The 13,801-nt window shown below is 41.7% G+C and overlaps 1 protein-coding gene and 1 long non-coding RNA gene across 3 annotated transcripts; one reads left to right on the top strand and one right to left on the bottom strand.

Moving 5' to 3' along the window:
- Nucleotides 1-926: 926 nt before the first annotated feature.
- LOC135110221 (uncharacterized) lies at nt 927-9,069 on the top strand. 2 transcript variants are annotated; one of them, XR_010273157.1, is made up of 3 exons: nt 927-1,067; nt 8,590-8,643; nt 8,883-9,069. It is a non-coding gene; the product is annotated as an uncharacterized LOC135110221 (long non-coding RNA). The 2 variants fall into 2 exon arrangements; XR_010273156.1 differs by having other exon boundaries at nt 8,590-9,069.
- On the bottom strand, nt 8,364-13,463 carry LOC135110220 (fumarylacetoacetase-like). Its single transcript, XM_064022290.1, has 8 exons — nt 13,304-13,463; nt 11,287-11,397; nt 10,865-10,986; nt 10,502-10,642; nt 10,140-10,390; nt 9,808-10,014; nt 9,322-9,470; nt 8,364-9,069 (listed from the first exon to the last, which is right to left on the bottom strand). Exons 1-8 carry the CDS (start codon nt 13,385-13,387, stop codon nt 8,872-8,874), a joined length of 1,263 nt encoding a protein of 420 aa, XP_063878360.1. The 5' UTR covers nt 13,388-13,463; the 3' UTR covers nt 8,364-8,871.
- Nucleotides 13,464-13,801: the final 338 nt, after the last annotated feature.

The raw sequence follows: 13,801 nt of genomic DNA, 5'->3' as shown, positions 1-13,801 counted from the left end.
CAAAACACTTTTATTAATAAACCTAGAAAATTTTAAAATTTATCATCTGGAAAGAAATTGAATATGTTGATAGGAGTTGCAGGTATAACAAGGAAAGGGTGGTGATAAAAGATGTAGTAGAGCATAGTAACAGTTACTCATGATGGAAGCACATTAATTTTATATAGTTTAATACTGATCTGTGTGAGAGAAAGAGAGAGACCCATCTCGCTCTTAGCTAATGATAATGGACAGTGTATCATTGCATTTTTCAGACTTATGAATTATACCATATATTATGATGCTTTCCAATCTGCTTATTATATAATTGATTTGTCAGTTGTTGCAGAAAAAAATAAATAAATTTCAGGGCTATGAACTTTGCCATACAAACATCAGCACGCAACCATCTGTCTGCACTACGTTATCATGAAATCGGTAAAAGAGGTTAATAAGGAAGACTGATAATTGGATCCTCTAGTAAATGTGTATGCTAGGATCTATAGCTATGGGTAAGTTAGACATGCAGAATAAGGAACATGACACTGGTTCACAAATAGGGTGATGAAAGAATTAAACAAGTATAGCAGTTGAAAAATGCAGGAAATTACGTGCTCGATCATTTATTTGTGAGATGAATATAAATAACTAGGGATTGTATAAAGAAAAGTGACAAATTCACAAATACGGTGAGGGATGGTAACTGCAATACAGTCGGAAGATGCAAGATATTACGTACTCGATGAGTTATTGATGAAAGAAATATCAGTATATAGAGACTTGTCTTGCTTAGGTTATTTTTACTCTACATTTATGATTTTGCTTGGTCTTGGAAACAAATATGCAAGTCGATTGCGTTCAAACAGCCCGCGGTTATCGCCATCGGCGGTGTCCACGTGGCGGCGCCGGGGGTAGCGATGCAGGCGGCTCCGCTGCTTATAAGAATCAGCATGGCGGGGGAAGGTGTGTGGTGATCTGTGCTGCCCGCTGGCCTACATTTTAACTCGGGGGGGCCAAGGCGACGCACACGGGTAGAAAAGCTCAATCCTGCAGGAACGTTTCATTATCTAAAGCCGACGTTAGTAATGGTAAGAGTTGGTGAGTTGAGTAGGAAGCGTCCGCATTGGTGTCCTTCCCTGTCAAGTGTGGCTCTGTTGTACTCTTGTTTACTCTTTGCTTGTGCAGTTATTTTATCTTTTGGCCAAAAGTATTCTTCCATTTTGCTCAACAGAGGGAATTTGATGACATAAGGTGGTATAATGGTCACAGGTAAGACTGGTTCGTTGTTGGTTCAAGGCAGGAAGGTGCAGCTGTTCCACTTGTTCGTGTGACGGTGAATCGTGGTTGAGTGTTGATATACAGCCAGTCAGGAAATTGTATATTTGGTGTGTGAAACAGCTTATAGGTGTCTGGAAGACCATTAGTAATGATTTGTGCCTATTCGAACTGGGTGTTTTCCACTGCGGACATTAGGCAGCCAACGAAAGCCTTATTTTCATCGAGTCATTCTTATTGAGTCACTCATGCTAAGTTTATTTATTTTATTTATATTATATATATATATATATATATATATATATATATATATATATATATATATATATATATATATATATATATATATATATATATATATATATATATATATATATATATATATATATATTTTTTTTTTTTTTTTTTTTTTTTTTTTATGTTGGAGGAACACCGGTCAAGGGCAACAAAAAAAAAAAAAAATAAAAAATAAAAAAATAAAAAAAAATACTCACTGATGCCGGGCCACGAATAGGGTCCGAAGCGGTGGTCAAAAATTGAAGGATAAGTGTCTTGAAACCTTCCTCTTGGAGTTCAACTCATAGGACGGTGGAAATACAGAAGCAGGCTTCACTTCTTGACCTTTTCCGAACCTCTAATCCTTCTGCTTATTCTGTTTCCCTCCCTTCTCCGTTGAGCTCCTCCGATCACAATCATCATCTTGTCCTATCGTTCCAATCCCTCCTCAGGATCCTCCTAAGCGGTGGGGCCTCTTGCGTTTTGCCTCTGCTATTTGGGGAACCTGAGGAGGTATTTTGCTGATTTTCCTTGGAATGATTACTGCTTCCGTGACAGAAACCCGTCTGTGTGTGCCGACCGCAGGACGGAGGTGATAATGTCTGGCATGGAGGCGTACATTTCTCACTCTTTCCCGACCTAAACCTTCCTAACCTTGGTTTAACGCAGCTTGTTCTCGTGATATACATGGTAGAGAGGTGGCCCACAATAGGTACTTCAGCCTTCCATCACCAGAATCTCATGCACTTCATATTTTTGCCCGGAACAATGCCAAGTCTGTTCTCCAACTAGTCAAAAACTCGTTCATTTAATAGAGTGTCAAAATCTTTCAAGATCTAACTCCCCTCGTGACTTATGGCATCTACCCTAAAAACATCTCCATTGACTTTGCTGCTGCTTCTTTCCCTCCTTTATTTCAACCAGATGGCACCACTGGTATCACATCTATCTCTAAAGCTGAACTCTTCGCTCAGACCTTTGCTAAAAACTACCTTGGACAATTCAGGGCTACCCTGTCTGTCTTTCATTCTTGCTGGAAGTTTGCCTACATTCAGCCTGTTCCTAAAAAGGGTGACTATTCTAATCCCTCAAACTACCATCCTGTTTTTGTTTTTTTTAATCTATCCTCAACAGGAAGATTCATAAACTTCTATCACGTAACTTCTTATCTGATCGCCAGTATGGGTTTCGTCAAGGTTGCTCTACTGGTGATCTGGCTTTCCTTACTGAGTCTTGGTCATCCTCTTATAGAGATTTTGGTGAAACTTTTGCCGTTGTCTTAAACATATCAAAGGCTTTTGATAGAATCTGGCACAAAGCTTTGATTTCCAAACTACCCTCCTAGGGCTTCTATCCTCTCTCTCTAACTTTATCTCAAGTTTCCTTTCTGACCATTCTATTGCTGCTGTAGTAGACGATCACTGTTCTTCTCCTAAATCTATTAACAGTGGTGTTCCTCAGGGTCTTGTCCTGTCACCCACTCTTCCTATTATTCATCAATGATCTTTTAAACTAAACTTCTTGCCCTATCCACGCCTACGCTGATGATACCACGCATAAGAAGGAGGCAGTAGACACCTGCCGAAACGATAATTACTCCCAGTGAGGTCTAAAGCACTGTTCAGGGGGTGCTGTGAACTTATCATTAAACCCAGCTGTGACCTCACTTTTGTGTCTCACAACACAAGGGGGCAGTCACAGCCTGCTCTCTAAAGACAACTCTCTTCCTCCACACAAAACTACAAGCACCTAATAACACACACACCCTTCACTCAAAAATTTTAAAATCATGATGGCGACTCCTACACCAGCCTCGGAGTCCCCATCTGGGGAAGGGACCATAAATGTCCCCAGGTCGGACTGCCTTTCTGTCGACGACCCTAAGTGTCTTGACACCCCCCTCAACTTTTTCTTCATTAACTTCTGCAACATTCGCGGTCTAAGATCTAATTTTCAATCTGTAGAACACCACCTCTCCTCTTCTAAACCTCATCTCCTTTTCCTTACTGAAACTCAGGTGTCTGAGGCAACTGACAGTAGTCCCTTTTCTGTTCCCTCCTACTTTCTCGATCCTCATTTTCGATCCAAAGCTGGATGCTGCGTTTATGTGCGCAATGACTTAACCTGCTCTCGTGCCCACACTCTTGAATCTTCCAAGTTTTCCACCATCTGGCTACGACTACAGAGTCACTCTCATACTAAATTTATTCGTGCTGTATACCTCTCACCTAACTCCTCTGATTATAAGAAATTCTTTGACTACTTAACTTCCAAAGTGGAGTACATTATGACCCTCTTCCCTTTTGCAGAGATCTCCATTCTTGGAGACTTCAATGTTCACCACCAGCTTTGGCTTTCCTCTCCCTTCACTGACCATCCTGGTGAACTAGCCAACAACTTTGCTATCCTCCATGACCTAGAGCAATTGGTGCAACACCCTACTCGTATTCCTGACCGTCTTGGAGATACGCCCAACATTCTTGACCTTTTCCTGACCTCTAATCCTTCTGCTTATGCTGTCACCCTTTCTTTTCCGTTGGGCTCCTCCGATCACAATCTCATATCTTTATCTTGTCCTATCGCTCCAGTCCCTCCTCAGGATCCCCCTAAGCAAAGGTGCCTCTGGCGTTTTGCCTCTGCTAGTTGGGGGGACCTGAGGAGGTATTTTGCTGATTTTCCTTGGAACGACTACCGCTTCCGTGTCAGAGACCCGTCTTTGTGTGCTGAGCGCATAACAGAGGTGATAGTGTCTGGCATGGAGGCGTACATTCCTCACTCTTTTTCTCGTCCTAAACCTTCTAAACCTTGGTTTAACACAACTTGTTCTCGTGCTATACATGATAGAGAGGTGGCCCACAAAAGGTACTTAAGCCTTCCATCACCAGAATCTCATGCACTTTATATTTCTGCCCGGAACCATGCCAAGTCTGTTCTCCAACTAGCCAAAAACTCCTTCATTAACAGAAAATGTCAAAACCTTTCAAGATCTAACTCCCCTCGTGATTTCTGGCATCTAGCCAAAAATATCTCCAATAACTTTGCTTCTTCTTCTTTCCCTCCTCTATTTCAACCAGATGGCACCACTGCTATCACATCTATTTCTAAAGCTGAACTCTTTGCTCAAACCTTTGCTAAAAACTCTACCTTGGACGATTCTGGGCTTGTTTTTCCCTCTCCTCCACCCTCTGACTACTTCATGCCACGTATTAAAATTCTTCGCAATGATGTTTTAAATGCCCTCACTGGCCTAAACCCTCGAAAGGCTTATGGTCCTGATGGGGTCCCTCCTATTGTTCTCCGAAATTGTGCCTCCGTGCTTGCACCTTGCCTAGTCAAACTCTTTCAGCTCTGTCTGTCAACATCTACCTTTCCTTCTTGCTGGAAGTTTGCCTACATTCAACCTGTTCCTAAAAAGGGTGACCGTTCTAATCCCTCAAACTACCGTCCTATTGCTTTAATTTCCTGCCTATCTAAAGTTTTTGAATCTATCCTCAACTGGAAGATTCTTAAACATCTATCACTTCACAACCTTCTATCTGATCGCCAATATGGGTTCCGTCAAGGCCGCTCTACTTGTGATCTTGTGGCTTTCCTTACTGAGTCTTGGTCATCCTCTTTTAGAGATTTTGGTGAAACTTTTGCTGTTGCCTTAGACATATCAAAAGCTTTTGATAGAGTCTGGCACAAAGCTTTGATTTCCAAACTACCCTCCTACGGTTTCTATCCTTCTCTCTGTAACTTCATCTCAAGTTTCCTTTCTGACCGTTCTATTGCTGCTGTGGTAGACGGTTACTGTTCTTCTCCTAAATCTATTAACAGTGGTGTTCCTCAGGGTTCTGTCCTGTCACCCACTCTCTTCTTATTATTCATTAATGATCTTCTAAACCAAACTTCTTGTCCTATCCACTCTTACACTGATGATACCACCCTGCACTTTTCCACGTCTTTTCATACGTCCAACCCTTCAGGAGGTAAACACATCACGCAGGGAAGACACAGAACGCTTGACTTCTGATCTTTCTAAAATTTCTGATTGGGGCAGAGCAAACTTGGTATTGTTCAATGCCTCAAAAACTCAATTCCTCCATCTATCAACTCAACACAACCTTCCAGACAACTATCCCCTCTTCTTCAATGACACTCAACTGTCCCCCTCTTCTACACTGAACATTCTTGATCTGTCCTTTACTTATAATCTGAACTGGAAACTTCACATCTCATCTCTAGCTAAAACAGCTTCTACGAAGTTAGGTGTTCTGAGACGTCTCCGCCAGTTTTTCTCATCCCCCCAGCTGCTAACTCTGTACAAGGGCCTTATCCGTCCATGTATGGAGTATGCTTCACATGTCTGGGGAGGTTCCACTCATACTGCTCTTCTAGACAGGGTGGAATCAAAAGCTTTTCGTCTCATCTACTCCTCTCCTCTAACTGACTGTCTTCAGCCTCTCTCTCACCGCCACAATGTTGCATATCTAGCTGTCTTCTACCGCTATTTTCATGCTAACTGCTCTTCTGATCTTGCTAACTGCATGCCTCCCCTCTTTCCATGACCTTGCTGCACAAGACTTTCTTCTTTCTCTCACCCCTATTCTGTCCACCTTTCTAATGGAAGAGTTAACCAGTATTCTCAATCGTTCATCCCTTTCTCTGGTAAACTCTGGAACTCCCTGCCTGCTTCTCTATTTCCACCTTTCTATGACTTGAATTCCTTCAAGAGGGAGGTTTCAAGACACTTATCCACCAATTTTTTACCACTGCTTTGACCCTTTTATGGGACTGGCATTTCAGTGGGCATTTTTTTTATTAAATTTTTGTTGCCCTTGGCCAGTGTCCTTCCTACGTAAAAAAAAAAAAAAGCACATTTCCACATCTTTTCATGGACATCCAACCCTTCTGGAAGTAAACAGTTCATGCAGGGAAGCCACAGAACACCTGACTTCTAATCTCTCTAAAATTTCTGATTGTGGCAGAGCAAACTTGGTTGTTCAATGCCTCAAAAACTGAATTCCTCCATCTGTCAATTCGATATAACCTTCCAGAAAACTATCCCCCCTTCAGTGACACTCAACTGACCCCCTCTTCTACACCGAACATCCTCTGTCTGGCCCTTTTCATATAATCTAAAATGGAAACTTCACATCTCGTCTCTAGCTTAAACAGGACAGGATTCTGTCCTGTCACCCACTCCCTTCCTATTCATCAATGACCTTCTAAACCAGATTTCTTGTCCTATCCACTCCTACGTTGACGATACCACCCTGCACTTTTCCATGTTTTTTCATAGACGTCCAACCTTACAGGAGGTAAACATTTCACGCAGGGAAGCCACAGAACACCCTAAAATTTCTGATTGGGCCAGAGCAAATTTGGTATTGTTCAATGCCTCAAAAACTCAATTCCTCCATCTATCATCTCAACACAACCTTCCAGACAACTATCCCCTCTTCTTCAGTGACACTCAACTGTCCCCCTCTTCTTCACTGAATATCCTCAGTCTGTCCTTTTCTTATAATCTAAACTGCAAACTTCACATTTCATCTCTAGCTAATACAGCTTCTATGAAGCTAGGCCTTCTGAGATGTCTCTGCCATTTTTTTTCTCTCATCCCCCCCCCCCCCAGCTTCTAACTTTGTACATGTATGAAGTCTGCTTCACATGTATGGGGGGCTTCCACTCATACTGCTCTTCTAGACAGGGTGGAATCAACTCCTCTCCTTTGACTGTCTTCAACCTCGCTTTCATCGCCGCACTGTTGCATCTAGCTATCTTCTGCCACTATTTTCCTGCTAACTGCATGCCTCTCCTCCTCCCATGGCTTTGCTGCACAAGACTTTCTTCTTTCTCACCCCTATTGTCCACCTCTAATGCAAGAGTTAACCAGTATTCTCAATCATTCATCGTTTTCTCTGGTAAACTCTGGAACCCCCTGCCTGCTTCTGTATTTCTGCCTTCCTATCATTTGAATTCCTTCAAGAGGAAGGTTTAAAGACATTTTATCCTTCAATTTTTGACTACCTCTTTGGACACTGTTCAGGGACCAGCATATCAGTTTTTTTGGGGGGATTGACGCTAAGGTAGGTATGAGACACTGTTCAGGGACCAGTATATCAGTTTTTTTGGGGGGGTTGACGCTAAGGTAGGTATGAATGCCTTAGGTGCTAATAGATTTGTGGCAGTAGAGGCAATCAGAGGAGATGGGTTGAAGCATACTTAAGGAGAGGATAGATAACTAAGGCAGTTTTGAGAGGGACCAGAGAATGGAGGAGAGAAAATGGGCAAGAAATATGTTTTGAGTGGAAGATATGTGGAAGATTGGTGAAAGTTTGTGGGTAGGAGGGATGGATAGGCATGTTTGGAAGGTGGAGTCATGGGAGCATGGATATGCAAAAGATAAATAGCTATGTGGAAGAAAGAAAAGAATGGATGTGAGGACCTTATCCAATACTAGAATAGTACATGAGAAAGGGTATTAGAGTTTTTCAAGTAAGTTATGGAGGCAATCCACTGTTCTATGTCTAGTACAGTAAATGTTAGGTAGTGTGTAGATGAACAAATGGTGCAAGCAAGACATGTGATGTGAGAGATGCAAGAAGTATGAGGATGAAGAGCAAAGCAAAGTTATTATTAGAAATGGTGATACAGGACTAGAAGAATGGAATGAGATGATACAGAACATAGGAGTGGAAGAATTTCCTTTGATGAAAGTTATGGCAGGTGACAGTACCTGGCCAGATTGCATGCTGAGAGCACATTTTGTATTAGTGTCAAGGCTTTATTAGTGTGTACATATGGAGAATGAGACATCAAAGAGAGAGGAGATCTAATAAACAAGAATATATCAAAGGTTTATTATTAATACATTAATTGAATGTACAACATTTTCAGAAATTATGGAATGCAATTGGTAACCTGTCAGTAGTATCAGTTACATCTACAAAGACAGGATGGATTTCTGTAAGAGATTCTTGATTTTTAGTGACAATTTGCCAAGTAAATAAACTTTTTATGCTTACCTATGCTAATAATGCATCTTTCTGTTTCATGGGTATTCATATAAAGACTACAAGCAAGCACAGCAGGTCCAAGGATTTGAGAGCACCACCACATAAAAAGGTTGGACAAGTGAAGTTGAGAATGCCAACACATGAGTGGCAAATGTTTGTCAGTACACAGTTTTGAAATGATTTTGATATGTACTTTGAACCTGTAATGCCAGCTTTTTGTATGAACTTAACCATTTCCTCATTCCTAGAGGGGCTCATGAAATTGGTGTTGTAGTTCCCTTTTTGTTACTGAATTGGTTATCAGAAGTTAAATCACCACCAATACTTACCTGACCCTTTAATTGACAGGGTTAGCTGGGAGGACCTTCCCAGTGCAAGGCCCAAAGCCAACCCTGTATCCCTCTCCCTGACAGTAACCAGTCATCACGACTTCATCACCATCTTGAAGGAACTTCCGTGTCTCTCCATTGCCAATGTCAACTGTCTTGCTGCCTCTCCAAGACAACTCCAGCATTGAGCCAAAGGAGTCCTCAGTCTTTTGTAATACAACAAAGGAGTACTCTTAATGGTGTAGAAAATTCACATGCTTAATTTTTTCTGAGTCTAAACATGGTTTCCAATTTAAGCTCTAAACATTGGAATCCAAAGTTTCCAATTTAAATTTAAGAAAAAAGAGCAAGAAAGCTTGGAATACTAATAGCTTAAACTGTTTTGTTAATCCAGCCACAGCAGGTGTGACCTCAAATGCTATTAGGTCTATGTACAAACGAAAAAAAGTTTCACTCACTGGTCCCGATATGGTGCCTGATGCCAGAAGGTCCCCAGGACGCATGTTGCATCCGGTGACAGTATGGTGAGCAAGCTGCTGCTTCATGGTCCAGTACATGTAACGGAAGTTGCTACGACATACTGTCCCTGCTTGCTTACTTCCTGCACCTGTACCAGCAACACACACATGTTACACAAGGTGTCATTTGAGAATGTGTCAATGTCCCAATCAGTATCATGTTTCATCCATATTCGCTCATTTCTTGTTAAGGTTGTCTAGCTGGTAAACTGACAAATGTACTCAGACCACCCTTAATTCATATTTAAAATAGTTGCAAAAGCTTTTTTTTTGCAAAAGCTTTTAATGCATGTCATTTGATAAAACTTGTATTACAGAAGAACTTGCACCAACAGTAGATTCCTTGGTTCAGTTAATTAAAATATAACTAACATGAAAAAGTAGAAATGTATCCAATAATGGTACACAAATTTTCTTGAGACTTACTTTTGATGCCAACTTCCAGGTTGATGTTGAAATTGTACTTCTCATCATGGACCAGGTAGGGGAATGGCTTGGGGTCCTGTGGGTAGTTGTCCACCAGGAATGGCTTGAGTGCATCCATGGTCACAACCCATGGGGAGATGGTGGTGCCAAGGTTCTTGGCCAGGAAGGGACCCAGTGGCACATATTCCCACTTCTGAATATCACGAGCTACCAATGGCAGGTGTCAGATTAGAATCCTGTTGTCTCAATAATTGTGTAAATCCTACGTGAACAAGAATATACAGACGTGATGAATTAAGATAAAATAAAGGGTTTTTATGATAAGTACTTACCACTCCAGTCATTCATAACCACCATACCAAAGATGTGATTATGGGCATCTTTCACATTGATGGGTGTTCCCAGTGTGTTACCACCCCCTATAAAGAATGCCATCTCCAGTTCAAAGTCCATCAGGCGACATGGTCCAAACACAGGTGGTTCATCATCCTTGGGTCTGGTCTGACCATTTGGCCGGTGAATAGGAGTGCCAGACACCACCACACTGGAGGCTCGGCCATGGTAGCCAACTGGCAGGTATTTCCTGGAATAGTTACAGGGTCTCAATCATGACTAAACTCAGTTCCTAGTAGCAGGAACCTTACATTCCTACAAAATCACAACCACCTGCCATTGAAATTTTGAAAAACCTCACCAGTTTGGCATGAGTGCATTCTCCTTCCCTCTGAACATGGTCCCCACATTGGTGGCATGATCCAGCGAGGAGTAAAAGTCAGTGTAGTCACCAATGTGAGCTGGAAGGTGCATCACTGCCCCAGCCTGGGGCACCAGAGCCCTGAAACACAACACATTTTACTCCTCTAGAGGCACCAGTACCCTGAAACGTAACACATTTTACTCCTCTTACTCCAGTTGCATTTGTTGTACGTGAAAAGTAGTGAAATAAAAAAAAAGTTTTTTCTTTTCAAGTCTCTCTCTCTCTCTCTCTCTCTCTCTCTCTCTCTCTCTCTCTCTCTCTCTCTCTCTCTCTCTCCAAGCAGCTTATCTACAGACTCACTTGGCTCTCAGCTGACAGTCATCCCGCAGCGTGGACTGGTCGTGGGCCAGCAGCGTCTGGATGGTGGTGCGAGCCTCGTTCCAGACAGCAGGACTCAGAGCCATGAAACTGTTCAAGGTGGGCTGGAATAAACAAATATATGTATGCACTTTGCAGAGAAAGACCATATATAAATTCCTAATTATAAGCAGACATACTGAACTATTATAACACGATGGTGGCCCTCCTGTAAATACAAACTGGTAACAAAACCAAAGCAAAACTACAATATACGTAATTATTGAGAAAATAGTTTTAGTCCAAACATTACATTTTCAGTAAGAACACAAAGGTTAAAAGGAGATGAATTTCTGCCTTTACTTGTAAGGGATCAAACCATATAAAGAGATCATAACCAGCAGTCGTATTTAAATAGCCATTACCTCCTTGAACACCTGCTGCTGGTTCTTGAGTAGCGGTCCCGTGAACAGATGTGCGATGACGGACAGATCCAGTATGAGGTCGCCAATAGCCACACCAAGACGACGAGTTTCCTGTAAAAGTACATACATGGAATTCTCCATTCAACCTTTAGTGTCTCCAAATCAATAGTCATTAAGCAATACGGACGATTTAATCACCAACATACATATTAATACCAGTTGTGGTTCTTATTACTCTTAGAAATTCATACCTTGTAGCACAACTTATGACCGACTTGCAATGTTTCCAACTCAGATAAAAACTAAAATAATTTACGAAGAAGCTGGACGAGGTTACAACCACGAGTGGTAGTTTCTTGAAGGGGCATTCGACATTGAAGACATGCAAGTGTGCCATCAATCTGCTAAGATATCGAAGTACCGTTCTCCATCACACATTTACTTAACTAACAACAACAACATGGCTTACAATGAATTTCCGTACAATGGTAGTTACAACATTAGCATTTTTGTCACGTCATGGCGAGCGAAGCATGATCCGACTCAGCCAGAGGGAGGATAGCGTGCGTGTGATGCAATTATTGACCATGAAATTTATTTTCGAGATAAAGCATACATATAAAAGCTTGTTTTAATCCAGGCAGGTGAAAATAGTTTAAAAGGAAAGGTAAGTATCGACTACTAGTTGTCTTACTAATTTACCGCAGATGCATCCCCTCCCGTGCCCAAAAGGTCTCCACAGGTAGATCTACCTGAAACAAGATGCTGTCAAGGTCACCTCTTACGTAAAAGTCTTGATACTGAGTAAATAAATGCTGAAAGCCGCGTATTTGGTGTCTGCTTATGAAAAGTAAGTGTGTGTGTGTGTGTGTGTGTGTGTGTGTGTGTGTGTGTGTGTGTGTGTGTGTGTGTGTGTGCGTGCGTGCGCGACTTTTTGGTAGGATAATGAGAAATCCAAACCTCTTGCTCTCCCTTCATACTCGTATATGGTACAGCCATTGCGCCATCTAACCATGGTGAAGCACCTCCATCAACAAACATCTTTAGTCTTTACAGATCCTTGCTTTGATGGTATGGCTAATTAATTTAATTTTCTTTAACAATAAAACTAATGACTGGTTCGCTACAACACTTAAAGGGGGAATGTCAGTCAAATCGAGGAAGCAGCTGCTTATAACTAGTGTTCGCCTCTCACAATAATAAAAAAAAAAAAAAACTTTAGGGCTATAAAAAGTGCTACATGTTGTCGAGGCCTCGAACAAGGCCCTTGCAAACGCGTGGTTGGGAGCGTCGCACTAGGTTGTCACTTGTCTTAGTCCTTTGCAATACAATTAACATTTGCTATTCCATATACTTAAGTGTAAGTTTGCCTATTCTTGCATCAACGAGCCATCTTCGTGAGTTGCATGAATACCAACGAATACAAATAAAATGCGTTGTTCATACTGCACAACATTACCTATACGTGAAGTATTTTCTCAAGTGCTTCCTTAACTAAGTTACAATAAAAGTGTCAGCCAACGCAATTCTCGCATAAGGGTTCATGCCGCCTCAAGCAAAGGTCATAATTATTGCTGTATACTAATGAACCTCCGCCTGGTTACCGCCCCCCACCTTGCCTCTCCCCGCCCAAGGACAACCCCGCTATGTTCAACACCACCAGCACCGCATCTTGCCATTGCATCATAATGAGTGACCTGAATATAGTGTTTTATGCTTGATCATCAATCGTAAAGCAAGCAACCCATGAAGCGTTTAGAAGGATGAAACATCACACAATAACAAGTTATCCACGGAATGAGCAAACACTTGTTAGTAACCGCACATAGTAATATGATGACAAGTGTGGTTTTGCTGATAACTAATCTCCTTGTATCTCTTAATGGTTGCATCAAGCTATCACACATGACATTTATGTAGTAATGAAAAAAAAAAAATGAAAACTGGTTGATAGACATGACCCGGCAGAAGTTACCATGCTTGCTACTTTGCAGACACACTACAGTTGTACACTCACATTATCAGTTGTGGAGAACACACCATAAGGAAGGTTCTGAATGGGGAAGTGACTGTCAGGACTAACTTCCACAAAAGACTTCATTTTGAACACAAGTACAGCTCCGTGACGGATGTAACCTTCCTCCTATGCCTGCTGGATCACTACTGACTCGCCAGCAACAGCAGCACTCAGCAGCAGCATTGTGGTGATGACGTGTGGCATCTATTTGTTGTCAGATGTCGCCCTTTCATACATTTCATAAATGAATACCGACACATTTCTCACAGTAATAATGACTAAGGGTTATCTCATCATGGCTGACGTTTAGATCTAGCCATCACCTCATATTGTTAATTGATTGTAAATCCTGATTATAAAGATATAATTTGCAGTTTGCAGAGAGGAGGAAGGGTTCTTCTCGGAGGTGTGTCGCGACGCCCCCGTCTCTGATTGGTGTATTCAGGTGACTTGTCGCTATTCCCGTGCTGTCATTGGTAGAGTTAAAACCTACCTGAC

Source organism: Scylla paramamosain, chromosome 20, assembly GCF_035594125.1.
Source record: "Scylla paramamosain isolate STU-SP2022 chromosome 20, ASM3559412v1, whole genome shotgun sequence".
Taxonomy (NCBI): domain Eukaryota; kingdom Metazoa; phylum Arthropoda; class Malacostraca; order Decapoda; family Portunidae; genus Scylla; species Scylla paramamosain.
The sequence above is the reverse complement of the archived record's forward strand: the minus strand, read 5'-3'. Positions and strand labels throughout refer to the sequence as shown.